The sequence below is a fragment of the Halichoerus grypus genome, chromosome 9, assembly GCF_964656455.1.
Source record: "Halichoerus grypus chromosome 9, mHalGry1.hap1.1, whole genome shotgun sequence".
Taxonomy (NCBI): domain Eukaryota; kingdom Metazoa; phylum Chordata; class Mammalia; order Carnivora; family Phocidae; genus Halichoerus; species Halichoerus grypus.
This window is the reverse complement of record NC_135720.1, coordinates 111,414,645-111,435,421: the sequence shown is the minus strand read 5'-3', so window position 1 is coordinate 111,435,421 and position 20,777 is coordinate 111,414,645. Positions and strand designations below refer to the sequence as shown.

At 46.2% G+C, this 20,777-nt stretch overlaps 1 protein-coding gene and 1 long non-coding RNA gene across 2 annotated transcripts in view; both read right to left on the bottom strand.

Annotated features, from left to right (window-relative positions):
- Positions 1 to 2,782: 2,782 nt before the first annotated feature.
- Positions 2,783 to 14,060, bottom strand: LOC144378991 (uncharacterized). Its single transcript, XR_013440955.1, has 5 exons — positions 13,745 to 14,060; positions 12,959 to 13,162; positions 9,472 to 9,576; positions 6,570 to 7,195; positions 2,783 to 3,056 (listed from the first exon to the last, which is right to left on the bottom strand). It is a non-coding gene; the product is annotated as an uncharacterized LOC144378991 (long non-coding RNA).
- A 1,383-nt stretch (positions 14,061 to 15,443) lies between these two features.
- Positions 15,444 to 20,777, bottom strand: part of TMEM217B (transmembrane protein 217B) — a 42,210-nt gene continuing 36,876 nt past the window's right edge. Inside the window, exon 2 of the mRNA XM_036074355.2 lies at positions 15,444 to 16,466. Coding sequence (XP_035930248.2) covers positions 15,885 to 16,439 — 555 coding nt within the window. The 5' untranslated portion in view covers positions 16,440 to 16,466 and the 3' untranslated portion in view covers positions 15,444 to 15,884. The remainder of the gene's footprint in view (positions 16,467 to 20,777) is intronic.

The following is a 20,777-nucleotide window of genomic DNA, read 5'->3' as shown; positions in this document are numbered from 1 at the left end:
AAGAGAGCGCGTAGGGGGAGGGGCAGAGGGAGAGAGCCTTCAAGCTGACTCCCTGCCGAGCGCGGAGCCTGAGGTAGGCTCTGTCCCATGACCCATGAGATCATGACCTGAGCCAAAACCACGTGTGGAATGCTCAACCAACTGAGCCATCCAGGCGCCCCTGGAACATGTTCCTTAATCTAACCCATTTTCATTGATGGAGAAAGGAAAGGAATGAACTTAAAAAATATATATATTATGTATTTGTTTATTTTAGAGAGAGAGAGACAGAACACGAGTGAGGGGAGGAGCAGAGGGAGAGAGACAAGCAGACTCTGCTGAGTCAGAGCCTGATGCGGGGCTTGATCCCATGACCCTGAGATCACAAATCAAGAGTTTGACACTTGACCAACTGAGCCACCCAGGTGCCCCAGAACTTTTCTTTTTTTTTAAACCAACTTTAGGGGCGCCTGGGTGGCTCAGTCATTGGGCGTCTGCCTTCGGCTCAGGTCATGATCCTGGGTCCTGGGATCGAGTCCCGCATCGGGCTTCCTCCTCGGCGGGAAGCCTGCTTCTCCCTCTCCCACTCCCCCTACTTGTGTTCCCTCTCTTGCTGTGTCTGTCAAATAAATAAATAAAATCTTTAAAAAAATAAATAAGCCAACTTTACTGAGGGATCATTTACAAACACTAAATTGCACCCTTTTTATTTTATTTTTTAAAGATTTTATTTATTAGAGAGAGAGAGAGAGCATGAGCGGTGCAGAAGGAGAGGGAGAAGCGGACTCCCCTGCTGAGCAGGGAGCCCAATGTGGGGCTCGATCCCCACTTAACCAGCTGAGGTAACCAGGCGCCCCAATAGCATCCATTTTAAGTGCACGATTGGATGTATTTTGACAAAAGTACACACCTGTGTAAACACTATCACAATCAAGCTATAGAACACTTCCACCACCCTCAAATGTTCCCTTGGTCCTTTGCAGTCAATCTGTCCATCCCACCCCCACCAGCCCCAGGCAACCACTGATCTACTTTCTGTCACTATAGATTAGTTTTGCCTGTTCCAGAATTTCATTTAAATGGTGTCATACGGCATGGGCTCATTTGTGAGGATGACCATTTATTGGGTGCCTAGCACATAACAGACACTTGACAAGTGTATAATCATTTCCCTTTCAGAAATGAGAAAACCAAGACTCAGGGATTAAACAATTTACCAAGGTCACATGGCTGGGAAATGGCAGAGAGTAGAATTCTAAGTTTATCTGTCTCCAAGTTTAGGGCCTTTCCTTATATACCACATTGCCACTGCCCTTGGTTTTCCAGAGATCCTAAAAGAGGAGTATATTAGGGGCAGATGTAAGGTCAAGGTTTACCATCTTCTGAAAAAGCAAGAGCAAGGCACGCGGAACATCTGGAGAACAGACAAGAAGATACATAATCAAATGATGAAATAAATTGTAACCAAGCACCACAAATATGTTGTCTGCACCGTACAGATACAAATAGCTACTGGAGGCCTAAGAAGAGAATGTGGGCTAAAGGTGTCAGGTCAGGCTCTCCGTGAGGCAGGATTATCTATCACCCTAGGCATTTACTTCAGACAAAATCACGGAGCTGGACTGGGCAAATCTGACTCCAGTGGGGGTAAGGGGGTGGGGGGCAGATCTCGGGTCTTCTTCTTTCCTGTCTGGTCAAACCCATGTTGGAATCCGAAGTTTAGAAAATTATCATTTAATAAGGCAAACACAGACCTCGTCCCCAAATCCCAGAACAGTGGCAGGAGGAGGGCAGCTGGGACACTCCAAGGAGTTTAAGGACAAGGAAAAAGAAGAACGGACAATTCTCCACCTTCTATAGGGTCATGTTTCAGAAGTTTGTTTGTGTATCGTGTGTTTGAAATTCAACCCATCTTCCCAGAGAAACCCCATTACAAATGGATGTTGGGCACTCAGATCCGCCCTTAAATGCTGAGTTAACACATGAGGTGGCCAAAATACCACACAACCGCTATGAAAACAATGCCGGGCCGATTCTAGAACTCAGACAAAACAGTGGCTTGCAGCCTTGTAGACTTGAGCTGTTGTCTAGACCTTCGTCCTATCTGGTCTAGGGATCTGCTCCACCACGTCCCTGTCCGTATGCATTCTACCTTAGCTGGGGCCACCCCCCCCACCCCCGCCCAGCAAGACAGAACATTCTTCCTTTTTTCAAGCTGAAGTTTGTCTTCTGCTACCTTCCCCGCCTTGGTCCTAGCTCCGTTCTTAGACTCTGCATGAATCTGATCACCTTCTCATATGACAAACCTTCAAAGAGTTTAGGAATTGTTCATTCTACTGTTTTTTCAACTTTTCTGTAGATTGACCTTTTCATCATAAAAAGTTGTAGGAAATTTGGGAACAAATTTCAAGTGAGTAAGTATTTTCAGTAAGTATTTTCTCTTTGAAATTGGCAAGGACAGAATCTAGTCATCGGGGAAAATTATCGGCCTCCTTGAAAAAAATGTGACCACAAATTACCCAGCTAATCAGACATCTGTCAGGGGTGAGAACATGGCAGAAAAGCCAGCCAACTTCAACACTTACATGACTAGTAGAAACTCAAGACAAAAACCTTTTTTTTTTTAATTTATTTTTTAAATTCAATTAATTAACATATAATGTATTATTTGTTTCAGGGGTACAGGTCTGTGATTCATCAGTCTTATATAACACCCAGTGCTCATTACAACACATACCCTCCCCGATGTCCATCACCCAGTTACCCCATCCCCCCACCCCTCTCCCCTCCAGCAACCCTCAGTTTGTTTCCTAGGATTAAGAGTCTTATGGTTTGTCTCCCCCTCTGGTTTCACAAAAATCTTTTTACTAGGATGTTGTAAGGAGTACTTGAGACCATGTCAAAGAAGGCATAGGGTGGGCCAGACATGCAGAAGGCACTACTAAATGCTGTCAATGCTCACTTTTCATAATAGCTGTGTTCTGTGAAGTCGCTGTTGAACACTGAACCAGCACTCCTAGGTGAATACAGGGTTGGGTTCCTGTGAGCCTCTGGTCACCAACATTCCATATGTGTTTCTGTTTAAAGACATCTGATTTAATATATATATTAACTCATTCACATTGAACTCATGGCCAACAGCCTTATAAGTCATGTCTGAGGGAAGCTTATCTAACACATGTGTTTTCGCCGTGAGGCGTGTCACTTAGGGACACTGCACCACCCCAGTGGGGGCAGTTTTAAACAGCAAAGTCACCAATACAAAGCACAAAAATGTGAAAAACACAGCACTAAATATATCACAAGTACTGGTTTTTGTGGGGTTTTTTTTGCAATTAACCTTTCTTTCATATGTTTTGTTTCTTTGGGAAAACGTGAGGTAGGCAAGGGAAATGGTCTTTTGTTTGTTTGTTTATTTTCTTTTTCTTTTTTCTTTTTTAAGTAATCGCTGCATACAACATGAGGCTCGAACTCATGATCCTGAGATCCAGAGTCACACGCTGCACAGCCTGAGCCAGCCAGGCGCCCCAAGGGAAACAGTCTTATCCCCATGTTATAAATGTTTAGGGTGACAAGACTTAAGTGGCAGAGATAAGACTAGTGCCAGGACTTTACCCTTCTGCTCTAGGACTTGTCCACTACAAGTGGGTTTTGGTTTCAGTTACCACTAAGTGTCATTATTCAAGCCCACCCAACTGAATTTTGAAATCTTTATATTTCCAGTCATCTAGATCCTCAGTTGAGGAGATCATTTGTTCCTGCAATGATTGACTTTTTTATTTTATTTTATTTTATTTTAGAGATTTTATTTATTTCTTTGTCAGAGAGAGAGAGCGAGAGCACAATCAGGGAGAGCGGCAGGCGGAGGGAGAAGCAGGCTCCCCGCTGAGCAGGGAGCCCGACGCGGGACTCGATCCCAGGACACTGGGATCTGACCTGAGCCGAAGGCCGACGCTTCACCAGCTGAGCCACCCAGGTGCCCCTCCTAAGCACTTTCTTACTTTCTGCCACCACAAGATGCTCCAGGCTCATCTGGGGCTTTCCCTTCCCAGTCCTGGAATCAACCACTGCTCCAAGGAACCTTGGTTTCTTTCACTGAAGAAAGGTATTTAAAAACCAGTCTGGGCCTTGGATGTGCTCCACTGTGACTGGGGCGTCAACAGCTTCTTACAGCCTCTTAGGCGTCAGAGCTCGGAAACACACGGACGCGTACTCATCCGCGCGTGGACACAGAGCCATACTTACTTTTGTGTCTATCTATGATGCCAGTTAAGGAGCTTTTCAGGAAGGTCGTTCCTGTCTTTACAATCCAGTATATGGTAGGTTTACAACAAATATTTTCTGATTTGAATTGAGTTAGATGATTAGAGAATAATGTGATGCAGAAAAATGTTTGAAGATTGAAAGCGAGAGCAAGGTAAATGAATCTTTGTTGACTGGCGACATTGAAGGGGCCTAGTCAGGGGGCGCCTGGTTGGCTCAGTGGGTAGAGTATGTGACTCTTGATCTCAAGGTCATGAGTTCAAGCCCCACCTCAGTTGTGGAGCTAACTTAAAAAAAAAAAAAAAGTCTGAAGGGGCCCAGTCTTGGATAAAGAGATCAGAGTTCAAGGACCAGCTCCTGCCACTTAGCTCCAGGACCTTGAATCAGTTACCTAACCCCTAGGGGCCTAAGTTTCCCTATCAGTTAGAAGAGGGAGTAAGTGGGCTAAGTGATCCTTAAGATTCTTTTCAGCTTGGGAACACAAACTTACCACATTTCTCACTTGCTTAAAACAGCTTTTAAGGACAGGCAGTTTCTCTCTCTTTCTCTCTCTCTCTTACCACAATCCATAGTAATGAGTATAATATACAATATGGCCTGGGGTGTGTGTGTGTAAACACATATACCTATATGAACACGTGCATACATGCATACACATGCATATGTGCACTAGGGATTGGTCTGAGATAATGTAATATATTTATTTTATTTATTTTTTTTATTTATTTGCGAGAGAGAGAATGAGAGAGAGCACTAGAGGGAGGAGGGTCAGAGAGAGAAGCAGACTCCCTGCTGAGCAGGGAGCCCGATGTGGGACTCGATCCCAGGACTCCAGGATCATGACCTGAGCCGAAGGCAGTCGCTTAACCAACTGAGCCACCCAGGCGCCCCTTTTTTTTTTTTATTTATTTTATTTTTTTTTTATTTTTGAGATAATGTAATATAAATGTTAGCGTGCCTTAAATAAGATAGATGTTAACTTCTCTTTCATGTAACTTGATTCCTCTTTTATAGTCTGGGGGTGTTGTGCCTTTCAAGGACTTAACACACTCAATGCAGAGCTTCTAACTCTGGGCCCAAGGTGACTGCTCCAGTTCCTACCATCACATCTGTATCCCAGCCAGTGGGAAAAGGGAAAGACACAAAGAAGTCAATTCTTTTAAGGAGCATGCTGTATTGGCCAGAACTTACTAACATGGCCACACCTGACAGCAAAAGAGGCTGGAAAATGTAGTCTGGGCAAGCAAGTGTCAACACTTGAGGATCCGATATTAAAATTCAAAGAGGAGAATGGATTGATGGAAAGCTTGCAGTATCTGCTACCCTGTATATAACTGAAATAACATTATCACAAAACGGTACTTACTCTTTTTAAACATTTTTAAAAATGCCCCCTTTATTTATTTTTTTTAAGTAAACTCTGTCCCCAACATGGGGCTCAAACTCACGACCCCAAGACCAAGGGTCGCATGCTCTCCTAACTGAGGCAACCAGGCAACCCTAAAATGGTACTTACTTTTTTAAACTTTTTTTTGGTACTTACTCTTTTTATTGCTATTTTTAGAGAGAGAGAGGAGTGGGGAGAGAGGCAGAGGGAGAGGGAGAGAGAGAATCTTAAGCAGGCTTCACACCCAGCGCGGAGCCCGGATACAGGGCTCGATCTCACCACCCTGAGATCATGACCTGAGCCAAAACCAAAAGTCGGACGCTTCACCGACTGAGCCACCCAGGCGCTCCTGGTACTTACTCTTAATAACAAAAGTATCGCATCTATTTATTCTTGTCTATTCCATTCAATTTTCTTTTCCTTTTTAACAATACTGGTCTTGACCTACTAAATCGATTTCACATCCTCAAATGGGTTACAACCCTCATTGTGAACAACGCTTCCCCGGGGCACAAAAGCGCAAACCCTTTGGCACAGCGCGGTGGTCTCTTCGAGACATGACTGCCCCTCCCTCTGCAGCCTCCCTTCTAGCAGCTGCCGCTAGCACTGTGGCAGCCCAGCTGAGCTCCCACACCCTCAGACACATCTTCGTGTTCCCCACCTCCTTGTCTTTGCACTTGCTGTTCCCTCCGTCTGGGATGCCTTCTGCCCTTCCCTCAATCTGCGCCCACGCCAACCCCACCCAAACTGTCAGCCTGGCAAACCGTCATCATTGTTCAAAGCCCCACTCGTATGTCCCCTCCTCTAAGAAGCCTTTTCTTACCCGAAGTCCCCTGCAGGGTTGATACACCCCGTGGGCTATCTCTGCTTCCGCCTACTTGGAAGCCCTTCTTATCCCACATCACAATTAATGTTCTTAGCTGTCAGCTTCCCCTCCTACCTAGGAGCCCGTCAAGGGCAGGAAGACAGGTCTCCTTCACCTTTCTACGCCCCGCACGCTTCTCAAGGACCAGCACAAAATCCAGGTCCGATGCGCATTTGCCGAATTGACAGAAGATGCACGATTTCTTTCGGAGGAGGGGAAGCCTGCCCTGATCCCCTCAGGCTGAATGACTTCTGTCTTCGCTTTGCTCCCCTAACACTGTCATGGAGACTCACACATTGCCTGGATGCGATTAGCTGCAGAGGCTCTGGAGCCAGGTTGCCTGGGTTCAGATCCTGGCAGTGCACTCGACGTGTGACTCTGGAAGAGTGACTTACCCTTCCCGGGCCTTAGTTTTCTCACCTGTAAGGTGGGGCAAACAATAGGACTTATTTCAGAGCATCGTTGTAAGACTTAAGTTAGTTCATGCATTTGGAGGAGTGCCTCGGAGACCCTCTCCCAGCACTCGGTATTTGGTCTGTCTGCATTTCTCCTTCCTAGACTCTCGGCACCTGGAGGGAAGCTTTGCATCTCCCTTGGTGCTTTTTGTACAGGCTTGCTTATAGTAACACCCCGTGAGTGTTGACTTCAATTGGCAAGTCACCTGGAAATTCAGAGCAGTATCATTTCCATATCTGGTTAGCCTGTGGGAATTGTAATAAAAGGCAGGTCAGTGAACATCTAGCCACATATAACCTACTCAGGCAAAGACAGCCAGAGGAAACCAAGCCTGTCACATCTACTCACATTTTTTTTTTTTAAGCAATTCAACAAGGATGGCAAACAAAAGGAAACTTGTGGACTTGTTTATTAAGACCGCCAACAATTGGGTCCCTGGGTGGCTCAGTCGGTTAAGCGTCTGCCTTCGGCTCAGGTCATGATCCCAGGGTCTTGGGATGGAGTCCAGCGCCGGGCTCCCTGCTCAGCGGGGAGTCTCCTTCTCCCTCTCCGTATACTCCTCCCCCTGCTTGTGCTCTCTCAAATAAATAAATAAAAATCTTAAAAAAAAGGAAAGACTGCCAACAATTCTTTGACCAAGTTTGAACTACCCTGAGGTAGTGAGGGGACGTGTTTTGTTACAAGCAGGGAGTTGGCTCTGTGCTAGGAGACAGGAGGCGGGATCAGATGGGCACTTGTCTGTTTAATGGAGGGATCTCCCCCAGGTGAGCACTGGGTCTCCCAAACCCCCAGATCACTCAGGACCAGCTGCAGGAAACCAAAGACCACTACATTGAGGCAGAAAGGGATTGCACATAAGGAATTGGTTCCTTCACAATCTGCGGACGGGCACAAGAGGTTTGGTGCTGGGCCTCTGGGGTAACCCATGGCATCACCCTGCCAAACCACTTGCCAAGGGATCAGCTGCTGCTGCCCCCTCAGGAAAGTGGGGATCAGGAGGCCACCCTTGGACCTGTTGATTTCCAGAAAACACCACAAATGTAACCCAGGGACCGGGAGGTTCCAGCAGACAGCAAAGCTAGTGACCAAACACTGGAAGGTGGCTGCTTAGAAACAGGGTTGGTTACTCCACAGTCTTGTTGGCTGGCAGCAAAATCAAAGGCAATAGGAATGTAGCCTCTGCCTCCCCCCTTTTATTAATTAATTAACCAATTACTCAATTAATTAAAGAAATCTGAGTATAGTTGACACACAATGTTATATTAGTTTCAGGTGTACAATATAGGGATCCGACACGTTTTCTTTTTTCTTTTTTTTTTTTTTTAAAGATTTTATTTATTTATTTGACAGAGAGAGACAGTGAGAGAGGGAACACAGCAGGGGGAGTGGGAGAGGGAGAAGCAGACTTCCCGCTGAGCGGAGAGCCCGATGTGGGGCTCGATCCCAGGACGCTGGGATCATGACCTGAGCCGAAGGCAGACGCTTAACGACTGAGCCACCCAGGTGCCCCCCGACACGTTTTCTATTATGCTATGCTCACCATGAGTGGAGCTACCCTCCATCACCATACATTGCTCTGACAATATCATTGATTATCTTCCTTGTTCTGTGCCCTTTTCTACCTATGACTTACTCATTCCACAACTGCAAGCCTGTACCTCGCACTCCCCTTCACCCTTTTGTCCAGCCCACCATCCCTTTGTCTTGCTTCTACCTTCCCAAGACCACACTCCGTGTCCAGTCTCCAGGACTGTAGCTGCAAGGGAGTCTGGAACATCGGGTTTGGGGGTTCCACTCTGAAGGCACATTGGAGCGGTTGAAAGGAACACAAGACTAGTTGAGCCACCTTATCCCTCCAGGCCCTCATGCACTATGCTCCAGTCACTGGCCTTCTGACTGGTCTTTGAAGGCAATAACCTTGTTCCTGCTGCTTAGAACTTTGCATTTGCTGTTCCCTGTGGTTGGAATGTCCTTCCCACAGATCTTCCCAGTCCTGTTAAACTTCGCCTCTCCAGAAGGACATTCCTTGTCCAAAGGCCTCCTAGATGCCCCTTTCCACTGGGTCTCGGGGCTGTTCCGGAGACAATCACAAGAGGCAGTAATTACTAGGACTGGTGAAATCTCACTATCTGGGATGAAGGGCTATTTTATCACCTTGTTTCATTTTCTTCTTAGTACCCATCACTAGCTGAAATTATTATTATTTTTTTTTCAAGATTTTTTTTTTTTAAAGTAATCTCTACACCCAAAGTGGGGCTTGAACTCACAACCCTGAGATCAAGAGTCATACACTCTTCTGGCTGAGCCAGTCAGGTGCCCCTGAAATTATTGTATACACTTACACGTTCCCTTGTTTATCACTTGTCTTCCCTCCTTAGAAGTTCCATGAGAGCAAGAACTTTGTTTTCTTCTCCCCTGAAGCTCCAACATCTAGAACAGGGCCTGATGTGCAGCATGTGCTTAGTAAACATTTGTTGAATGAACCGCTGAGAATAGAGATAACATAACACTTTGCACTCACCTCCATTACCTGATTTATCATATCATATCGTAATTACTTCCTCACATGTTCCCCTTCTTGATTCAGGGCTAGGACTGCATCTCCTTTTTTATTTTTGCCTCAGTTCTTGGCACAACGCCCAGCATACAGTTGGCAAACCATGCGTTTTGATGAATGAATAAAAGAAGAAAGAGAGAGAGAGAGAAAGCATGAATGCACATGTTTAGGGAGCATAAGTGTGTTCCAGGATGTCCGAGGGTGGAGAAGGAGAGTGGTTATTTTACAAAGGTGATACAATGATAAATAAAATCGTCTCAATTAGGGGCATCTGGGTGGCTCAGTTGGTTGAGCATCCGACTCTTGGTTTTGGCTCAGGCTGTGATCACAGGGTCGTGGGATCAAGCCCCTTGTTGGGCTCCGAGCTCAGTGGGGAGGCTGCTTGAAGATTCTCTCCCTCTGCCCCTCCCCCCACCCCGCTCTCTCGCTCTCAAATAAATAAATAAATCTTTTTAAAAAATCATCTCAGTTCAGAAAATGCAAGAGATCCTCAGATCAGAGGGTGAAGCAGGTGGGGTTGGGTCAAGGTCAGCTTGGCTGGCAGGAGCCTAGCCCGGGCTGAGGAAGGAAGATGGAAAGAACTGGGGATGCTTGGCCAGGAGTCGCAAACTGTCTACTTGCAGAACTGAGAGGACTTCTAGTTGCTTGGGCACTTTTTACAACTGCTTTCTCCCAATCCCTCTGAAAGGGATCATTTGTTTCCCTAAAACGCTGAGAAGCAGGATGGCTCAAATTCCAGTCTCCACATCATTCATAGACTATGTCTTGTCAGTGTTACATTGTTGGGGCAAGAGAAAAACCAAACATCCCCTTTTATTTGATTTTATATTTGTTTATTTATACAAGATCTTATTTATTTATTTATTTAAAGGTTTTATTTTTAAATAATCTCTATACCCAACTTGAACTCACAAACCTGAGATCAAGACTCACATGCTCCACTGACTGAGCGAGCCAGGCGCCCCCAAACAACTTTTACAGAAGATGCTGTCTGGTGTGGCCCCTTTTGGGAATTATTTCTGGAGAGGAAAGGCAGCCTTGATAGGAGGCAGAAGCAACTGTTAGAAAAGCATAAAGCCTGAGCATTTTTTTTTTACCTTTTTATATCTTTATTTTTATTTTTTATTTTATTTTTTAAAGTAATCTCTACACCCAACTTGGGGCCTGAACTCACAACCCCAAGATCAAGAGTTGCATGCTCCACCGACTCAGCCAGCCAGGCGCCCCAAACCTTTTTATATCTTTAATGTGTAAGTTATTTCTGGGCACCTGGGTGGCTCAGTTGGTTAAGCATTCAACTCTTGATTTCTGCTCAAGTCATGATCTCAGGGTTGTGAGATCGAGCCCCTAAATGGGCTCTGCACTGGGCGTGGAGCCTGCTGAAGATTCTCTCTCTCCTTCTCCCTCTGCCCCTCCCATCCCCCTCTAAAAAGAAATGTAAGTTATTTCTGACAATCACCAGATAATTGTTTGACTCAGCCTTTTACACATACACAAACACACAGACAATATGTCATAAACACAAATACATAAATATGCACACACACAAACCACAACATATACAAACACACCCGAACATTCACATACACAAACACATACACAGAAAGCCCTTGTTTGTGAAAATTAATATGGTCAGAAGGCATTTGTAAAACCTATGTCCAGGGAAGAAAATCATAATTCATTTAGGAAAAAAAAAGTAAGCATTTTTTAATTTTTACTTTATTTATTTTTAAAGATTTTATTTATTTATTTGAGAGAGAGAGACAGAGACAGAGCATGAGCAGGGGCGAGGAGGCAGAGGGAGAGGGAGAAGCAGGCTTCCCACTGAGCAGGGAGCCCGATGCGGGGCTTGATCCCAGGACCCTGAGATCGTGACCTGAGCTGAAGGCAGAGGTCTCACCTACTGAGCCACCCGAGTGCCCCTGTGAGCATTTTTTTAGGGTTCGAACTCACAACCCCAAGATCAAGAGTCACACCCTCCTCTGACTGAGCCAGCCAGGCGCCCATATTTAACCATTTAAACAAGTTCCTATTTTACTAACAACTGGTGAGGGGATGGCAGGGAAGGGAAAGGACGCTGGGGAGGGTTTCACTGAGCAGCTTACCCACGTGAAAGGCTGTCTCAAGAGTCAGGGGCTGGCTCTCAGAGGCCTTTATTAACCTCTTATCGGGTGGGCCAATGGATTGGAAAAATCAGCAAAGCATCAGGCCATGGGTAGAGACTGGTGGTTGGGAGAGACCAAAGAAAGGGAAAGAGAGGGGCTTTGAGGGGCGCCTGGGTGGCTCAGTCGGTTAAGTGTCTGCCTTCAGCTCAGGTCATGATCCCAGAGTCCTGGGATCGAGCCCCACGTCGGGCGCCCTGCTCAGCGGGGAGGCCTGCTTCTCCCTCCGCCTCTGCCCTTCCCCCCCGCTCTCTCTCTCTCTGTCAAATAAATAAATAAAATCTTAAAAAAAAAAAAAAAGAGAGAGAGAGGGCTCCGAGGGCTGATGATAGTAGCAATTGATGTGGGCAGTTCTGGGAGAAAGGAGGCAGGGGGAATGGGGACCTAGGCCCTGAGAAGAAAGAAGTAAAACGGATGGAAACATTTGACACATCTTGAAACCAGCGGGGAGAAGTGAACCCAGAATGAAATCTGTCCTCAAGACGTGGCTGCTGGGAGAAACTTGGAGTTATAGGTGAGAGCAGCGAGGCAGAGAAGACGTTTAGAAATATTTAGTGGTCGTGTGCTTAAGAGCAAACACCTTCTGGGAGCAGCCAGCAGAGGCCGTGGGAAAAGGGGAGACCCTCTTCTCTCTGGGGAAGTTCGTGTCTGCTTGCTTCCTCTTGACACCATCGTCCCCCACACAGATCCGCTTCCTTCACCCTGAGGTAGCTCTGCTCTCCCAGGGCCATCTGCACCTTCTCAGGCTGCCACCCTTCTGTTTCCTCTCCTCTCTTCTCACGGCTCTTTCGGCTACACCTTAAATGTCTCTTCCTCCAAGAAGACTTCCCTGGCTCTCCATTCTTCAAGAGTTAGGACTCCTCCTGTGGCCCCCAGTGCTTCCCTCAGCACCCCATCATATGGGTCCAAAAGGCCCTGAGTGACTCAGCCCTCCTTAGGCTGGGAGCTTCTTGAAATGCAGCCTGTGTCTTACTTTCTAGGATATTCCCCAGTTCCTATCTTAGGGCCTGCGACACAGCAGACACTCAGCAAACCTAGCGAAGCAAGGGAGGACAGAAGGCCGGAGATCTTCACGGCCCTGGGGGGGAGGGCGTGGCGGTGACAGCTCTCGGAATATGCCCTTCCCAGGGACACCTGCTCTGTTTGGGAAAGGCTTGTTTTAGGCTTGGTGAGGTTGAGCTGCAAGATGAGGTATTTCTAGTGTCAGCAGCTGGTGCAAAGGAAAAGAGTTAGGGAAGGAGGGGAGGGATAAGGAAGCTGAAATTGTATCCCTTGCGAATATTTCCCACCTGTAACTTTCTGCAGACTCCAGAAGTGAGAGAAAAAAGAAGGAAGAGGAGGCTGAAGAGCTGTAGGACTTTGCCTGTGTCTGCCATAATGACCAGGTGGAACACGGGCGACAGTCGCTCTTTCTATTCTGCCGAAGGTCTGTGTCCATTCATTCCACAAATATTGATCGAGCACATGCCATGTGCCAGGTGTTGTTCTAGGTGCTGGGAAAACAGCAATGAAGAAAATATGGTGCTTATATTTTGGGGGGTAGAGGAGGTAACTATGTATAGTAAGTCAGGTGATAATACGTTTTATGAAAAAAATAAAGCAGGCAAAGTGGGTTACAGAGGGAGTGGGGAGGGGCTGGGTTCATATAGGTTGGTGGGGAGAGCCTCTCCCATGAATTTTGAGCAGATATCTGAAAGAAACAAGAGAGGAAGCCAGGGGATCTGGAGTGAGAATGTTCCAGACTGAAGGAAAAACAGGTGCAAAGGCCCTGAGGCTGGCATGTGCTGGGTGTGGGGGAGGAACAGCAGGGAGGCCAGTTTGGCTGGAGCAGAGGGAGGGCAGAGAGCAGTTAGAAGGGAGATCAGAGGGATGACAGGGAGCATTTCCAATGTCTGGAGGTCAGGGAGATGAGAAGGGCCAATGAGGCAGATGGCAAGTGGAGAGTGATGGCCCTGGTGTCCCAAGACCAAAAGAGAGAGCGCTGTTTGCCGGTCAGGGAGGTCAAAAGCCATGGAGCAGTCTGGCACTCTAGAGAAAGCTGAGTTCAGGACTGGGCAATGCGGAGACCACCTTACCAAGAGCAGACTCGGTGGAGTGGAGCACCGGGTTCTAGAGAGAACGGGAAGCTGGGATGGGGAGGCCGACAGACAGACAATACTTTGAGGAGTCCTAGTGTAGAGGGGTGCACAGCCTTGTATCTGATCATCTTAAGCTTCCCGGCGTCAGGTAACTCTTAGCTGAGCTGATTCTTGGAACTCTGCTTCCCTCTCCATCTCTTCTGTACACAGGTCTCTGGTCTCCCAACCTCCCCACCGGTACCCCAGCTGAGAAGGGGGATTAGAGCCTGAAGTCAGCCCATGTTTTATTTTTTGTTTCTGGTACCAGTCAAGGCACGCCTTGTGAGACTAGGGCGGGGACGCACACTGTTAGTCCTCAGTCATCAGCTTGAGGCTCCCTAAATCCCTCATCAGCCACCCCTAGAGGATCTGGTTGGGAAGGCAAACAGCGCTAAGCAAAAGCTTATTGCTGACTGCCATCTGGTGGTCATTTTAGGAACTGGCCTGGGTCCAAATCTGGGACTCGCAGGGTGGTGCGAAGAGTTGAGTGAATTGTTAGAATAGCACCAGGCACTTATCAAGTGTTTGGTAAAAGTGGGCTACTGTCATTATGCTCGCGGTTTGGAGGAATGTGGTTAAAATAAATGTGTCCCTTGACTTCACTTCCAACAGTTCTTGAATGAAAAGGAAATATCCTAAAAGGAGGTCCCTCTTTTTTTTATCTTGGTAAAGATAAGAGTGCTTCAAGGAACCAAGTAGGATATTGTGTATACAGTCAGATGATCTAGATTCAAATCCTGCTTTTGCTACTGTGTGACCTCAATCAAATCACTTAAGTGCCCTGAGTCTCTGTTTCACCAAGCCATAAAATGGGAGCATTAGAATTAAAACAACACCAGGTAGTGAATGTCAAGAGCTCTCAGTAAAAGATGCTCTCCTTTAGTTAATAGTAGATGGTATCGTCTCTCAACGTGTATACACAATATCCTACTTGGTTTGCTGAAGCACTCTTATCCTTACCAAGATAAAAAAGAAAAGAGGGACCTCCTTTTAGGATACTTCCTTTTCATTCAAAAACTGTTGGAAGTGAAGTCAAGGGACACATTATTTGCTCTAACGTAGTGGTTTTCAGGGCACCTGGCTGGCTCCTTTGGAAGAGTGTGCGACTCTTGATCTCAAGGTCATGGGTTCGAGCCCCACATTCGGTGTAGAGATTACTAAAAAATAATGAATAAACTTAAAAAGTAAATAAAGTAGTGGTTCTCAGCTGGAGGCCATTTTGTCCTCCCAGGGAACATTTAGCAACGTCTGGAGATATTTTTGGTTGTCACAAGGGTGAGGGGATGCTACTGGCATCCAGTGGGTAGAAGTCACAGATGCTGCTAAACATCCTCTAATGCAGGGAACAGCCCCCTACAGGACAGAATTATCCCATCCAAAATGTCAATAGTCCTTAAACTGAAAAAAATCCTGGAGCTTCCTTAAATGCGGATCTTCTTGCCATGTTATGGACCAATAGGACCATACCTATCGGAAAAGTACGAGAGTGCAGAGTGATATATGAAGCTGGAAAGAGATTCCTTGTACTTATATGCAGGAACAAAATGAGGCTCCAGATTACCGTGCTCTCCCATATGGTAGCCATGAGCCGGCCATATGTGGCTACTGAAATTGAAATTACTTAAAATGGAAAAAAGTTTTTTATTGATCCCTGGGTTGTAATAGCCACCTTCCAAGTGTTCCATAGCTGTAGGTGACTAGTGGACAGCACAGATACAGAACATTTTCATGAGCACAGAAAGTTCTACAGGACAAGCATTGCTCTACAAGGGCTCAGCAGAACCAGGCATTGGTGGGACAATCCCCAAAAGAAAAATGAGAAACTAAGGATGTGCAGGGAGTGGGGGGAATCATGAGAAGTAACAGCATACACCCATGAGCTGGTTAAGAACAAAGGAGGTATATAATAAAAGGCGAAAACAGGTTACAAACACATGCACAGTAACTGATCCAGGCAACCCACCCTCCCCCAAGAATACTCTTCGGTGCACAGAACTCAAGAACCCTGAGAAGGTAAGCAGAATCAACAGAAGGCAGGCCAGGGAGAAGGGGAGCTGTTGCTGGGGAGCACCTCTCTTTCTCTTCTTCCTGGCACGGTTCAGTTCAACTTGCGGTACAACGTTCCCATCCCAACAGGGGGCCACGAATCGACCATACTGATGGAGGAGTGCCTGCGGCGGCCTATTTTACTTAAGATCTTGGGGTCCTTGTAAAGGGTGTAGGTATGCTTGGTGAGGAAAGGCAGACAGAGGAAGTGCAAGAGCATACGGGAGATTTGGAAGATCAAGTACAGGTAACTCAGCTCCTTGAACTGCTCTTTGATGATCCTGTTGATGCGCATGACCATGGAGAAACTGATGAGCTCGTAGGTGATGACCCACATGCTGTAGCACAGCAGCCCCACGTACTTGTTCCAGCGGATGCTGTAGAGAAGCAACAGGCTGAACATGATGGTGATGGTGGATAAGACAACGCTGATGCTCTTCTTGTGGGTCATCATCCAAGACACTGCCTCAGATTTGGTTTCCATGTAGATGTTGACTTTGTCCTCGTAGCCAACGGCTGTAATGTGGTTCAGGTCAAAGATGAGGAACTGGATGGTGTTGAGGACAGAGAAGATGCCCACCACGAGGCAGAACGTCCTGTCGTTCATTTTATACGTGTTTCACCACAGCATCCACTGCAGGGAAAGAAAAAATGGAGATGCATCACAAGATGGTAGAGTCAGCCCTCGACAAATTCCTCGAGCCACTGATGTAAATGGGAGAGCTAAGAGTAAGTTGGTATATGGATAGGCAATGGGCCCAGGGTCAAGGGACATGGCGTCTGGCCTAATGAGCTATAGGTCACGTCACTGGCAAGTGAGGGCTTCATTGGCCCAGGACACTCCTTAGGTAGCTCCCAGCTCTGCTGTTTCAGGGACAGCTATGCTTTAAAGTGGCAAAAAGTGTGTTCCTCTTGGTGCCTGGCTGGTGGGAATTAGGAAGCTCCTATATCTAGAATGATGATGGAGTCAGTTCTGGATTCTTCTCTGGGATAATTGTCTCTCTGAAGTCAGAAAACTAGCATGGGTGTGCCTGGGTGGCTCAGTCGTTAAGCGTCTGCCTTCGGCTCAGGTCCTGATCCCGGGGTCCTGGGATCGAGCCCCGCATCGGGCTCCCTGCTCAGCGGGAAGTCTGCTTCTCCCTCTCCCACTCCCCCCTGCTTGTGTTCCCTCTCTCGCTGTGTCTCTCTCTGTCAAATAAATAAATAAATAAAATCTTTAAAAAAAAAAAAGAAAGAAAACTAGCATGGCTCCTCAAGGGCCTGGAATCATCCCTGCATTTTTTTTTTTTTTTTATTTTGTCAGTAGCAATTGTTTTACTGTGGTAAAATATACATAACATAAATTTGTACCATTTTAGTCCAGTGGCATTAAATACCTTCACACTGTTGTGCAACCATCCCCACCAACCATCTCCAGATTTTTTTATATTCCCCAAGAAAAAATCCTGTACCTATCAAATGCTAACTCCCCGCACCCCTCTCCCCAGCCCTTGTTCACCACCATTCTACCTTCTGTCTCCACAAATTTCACTACTCTTGGTACCTCATCTAAGTGCAATCATACAGTATTTGTCCTTTTGTGCCCAGCTTCTTTCATTTAGCATAATATTTTTCAAGTTCATCCCAAATAACTCTTTGAAAGATTTATTTACTTATTTGGGGGGGGTGCACAACTGGGGGGAGGGGCAGAGGGAAAGACTCTTCAAGCAGACTCCCTGCTGAGCACAGAGCCTGACACAGGACTCCATCCCACGACCCCTGAGATCAGCACCTGAGCCGAACCCAACAGTAGGCCGCTTAACTGACTGAGACACCCAGGCTGTCCCCAATATCCTTATACCTCATTCCCCACTGTCGTTGCAACTCTGTGTGACTCCAGAGTTCGGTCTTTGATACACAAACCTCTTGCTGCACTTCAGGCTCTGGAGGCTCCGAGGTCGGCGGGAGGGGGGAGGGAAGAAGCTGTGTGTTGGCTGGCAGAAAGCTGCATTGAACCTTCCCTGTCCCCACCAAGCAAACTGCACTGTGTCCCCGCTCACAGAGCAACTTCCAGAGCAGCCGCGTCCCACGGTATACTCTCGTGCACCCCTCAAAATGAGGGCCCCAAACCACACGGCTTATTCCTTGGTTTAAGACTGTTTTGCAGATTTCAAGCCATTGTATTTACAAATCCCATTGGCTCTTTGTCCCTCCTGCCCCAGCCTTGGTTTTAGCCTTTAATGCCGCCCTTCTGGTCACTGTAAAAACTGCCTCACTTCTCTTTCTGCCTCCAGTCATGTTCCTCTGGTACATTCTAGTCACTCAGCATTCACTCAGCAGACATCTAAGGAGCATTAACTATGTACTGGATACTGAGCGTGGTACTAGAAATGCACAGAGAAATGTCCTGGTGAGGGAGCTAGACAAAAACAACAAAAAAAGCAAATAAAGTGTTTTTAACTTTTTTTTAAGGAAAAGAAAATTTACAATGCATTGTGATAGATGCTGTGGAGGAGGTGGTCCAATGCCCTCAAGATGTAGAAAGATCTAATCCAGAATCACTATCTTGTACACCTGAAACTAATAGAACACTCTATGTTAATTAAGTGGAATTAAATTACAAACTTAAAAAAAAGATCTGATCCAGAATGAGAATGAGGGGAGGCTTTCTGGTGGAGGCAATCATTAAGCTTGTGTCTTAGAGGATGTGGCCAATAACTGGGTGGAAAAGGGAGGGACGTCACCTCTGGCAAAATGGACAACACCCAGGTAGGCACAGGGACAGGCAAAAGCCATTTGGGAAACAGCAAATTTGGTGTGGCTTGAGCAGAGGGGTAGGCTACAGGGGACGGCAGGGGCCAGAAAAGAAAGGGGACTTACCAGCCATTTGGAAGTTTCTCTGGAAGGCAGTGAGAGAACTGGAAGCATCTTATGGATGTGTGTGTGTGTGTGTGTGTGTGTGTGTGTGTATGTATGACGATCTGATTTGCATTTTAGAAAAATCTTTCTTTGCTAGTTTGGGGACCATGGGTCAGAAAGGAGGCTGGAATGGAGGTAGGCAGAGCAGTTGAGAGACTTAAAGGAAATGGTGAAGCAAGGCAACATGAGGTGCTGGGGGCCTGGGCTTGTGGGAGGAGTCTGGGATGAGCACCTGGGTAAAGGTTGGCCCATTCAATGAGGTGGGGAGCACACTTAGGATGGGAGTGGGAAAGATGAGGAGGAGGTAGATTTGTGTTCCCCTGGGACATCCAAATAGACATGTCTATTATGAAGTCACCTCCATCAACCTGGAACTCAGAAAGAAATCTGAGCATTTCTGAAATACAGCTTTGCTGGATACAGGATTCTTGGGTTAACAGTGTTTGGGAGGGGGGAATATTTTGAAGACGTTATCTCACCACCATCTGGTTTCCATTGTTTCTGCTGAGAAATCAGCTGCTAATCTTATTGGGATTCCCTTATAAGTGTTGAGTCATTTTTTTCTTGCTGCTTTCAAGATGGTCTCCTTGTCTTTGACTTGAGCATTTACTATGCAGTGTCTGTGATCTCTTTGAATTTATCCTAATTGGAATTCTTTGAGCTTCCTGGGTGTGTAGGTTAGTGTTTTTCAATAAATTTGAAAAGTTTTCAGGCATTATTTCTTTAAATATTTTTTTCTGTTCTTTTCTCTCTTTCTCTTTCTTTTAGAGAGAGAGAGAGAGCGCGTTCATGCACACGAGAGCGGGGGAGGGAGGGGCAGAGGAAGAGAGAGCATCTTAAGCAGACTCCACACTGAGCACAGAGCCCAACATAGGGTCTGATCCCTTGACCCAGAGATCACGACCTGAGCCGAAACCAAGAGTTGGACACTTAACTGACTGTGCCACCCAGGCGCCACTAGAGAGAGAATCTTAAGCAGGCTCCATGCCCATTGTGGAGCCTGATGCGGGCCTCCATCTCATTACCCATGGATCATGACCTGAATCGAAATTAAGAGTCAGTCACTTAACACTGCTGAGCCACCCAGGCGCCCCCTCCTGTCCTTCTAATACCACCATTATGCATATGTTGGTTGGTATGATTCTCACATTTTTCTGACGCTCTGCTTATTTCTCTTCACATTTTTTCTCTCTGTTATTCAGATTGCATAATCTCTAGCAGCTATCTTCAAGTTCACTAATTTTTTCTTCTGTCAGTTAAAATCTACTCCTGAACCTCTCTAGTGAATTTTTTCACTTCAGTTATTGTACTTTTCAACTCCAGAATTTCCATTTGGTTCTTTTTTTTTTTTTTTTTTAAGATTATTTATTTATTTACTCGTTAGAGAGAGAGACCGAGCGCAAGCAGGGGGAGCAGCAGGCAGAGGGAGAAGCAGGCTCCCTGCTCAGCAGGGACTTGATCCCAGGACCCTGGGATCATGATCTGAGCCAAAGGCAGACACTTAACTGACTGAGCCACCCAGACGTCCCCATTTGGTTCTTTTTTATAACTTTTATCTCTTTTATTGATATTTATTGATATTCTGTATTTGATGTGACATTGCCATCATATTTTTCCTTTACTCCTTTAATCATGGTTTTCTTTAGTTCTTTAAACATATTTATAATGGCTACTTTGGAGACTTTTTCTGTTAAATCTGATATCTTGTCACTCTCACAGGGAATTTCTTTTTTTTTTTTTTAAAGATTTTATTTATTTATTTTGACAGAGAGAGACACAGCGAGAGAGGGAACACAAGCAGGGGGAGTGGGAGAGGGAGAAGCAGGCTTCCTGCTGAGCAGGGAGCCTGATGTGGGGCTCGATCCCAGGACCCTGGGATCATGACCTGAGCCGAAGGCAGACGCTTAACTGACTGAGCCACCCAGGCGCCCCTCACAGGGAATTTCTGTTCCCTGATTTTTTTTCTGATATATGAGTCAAACTTTCCTGTTTCTTTACATGTCTTATATTCTTTTTTTGTTGGAAACTGGACATTTTGGACAATATA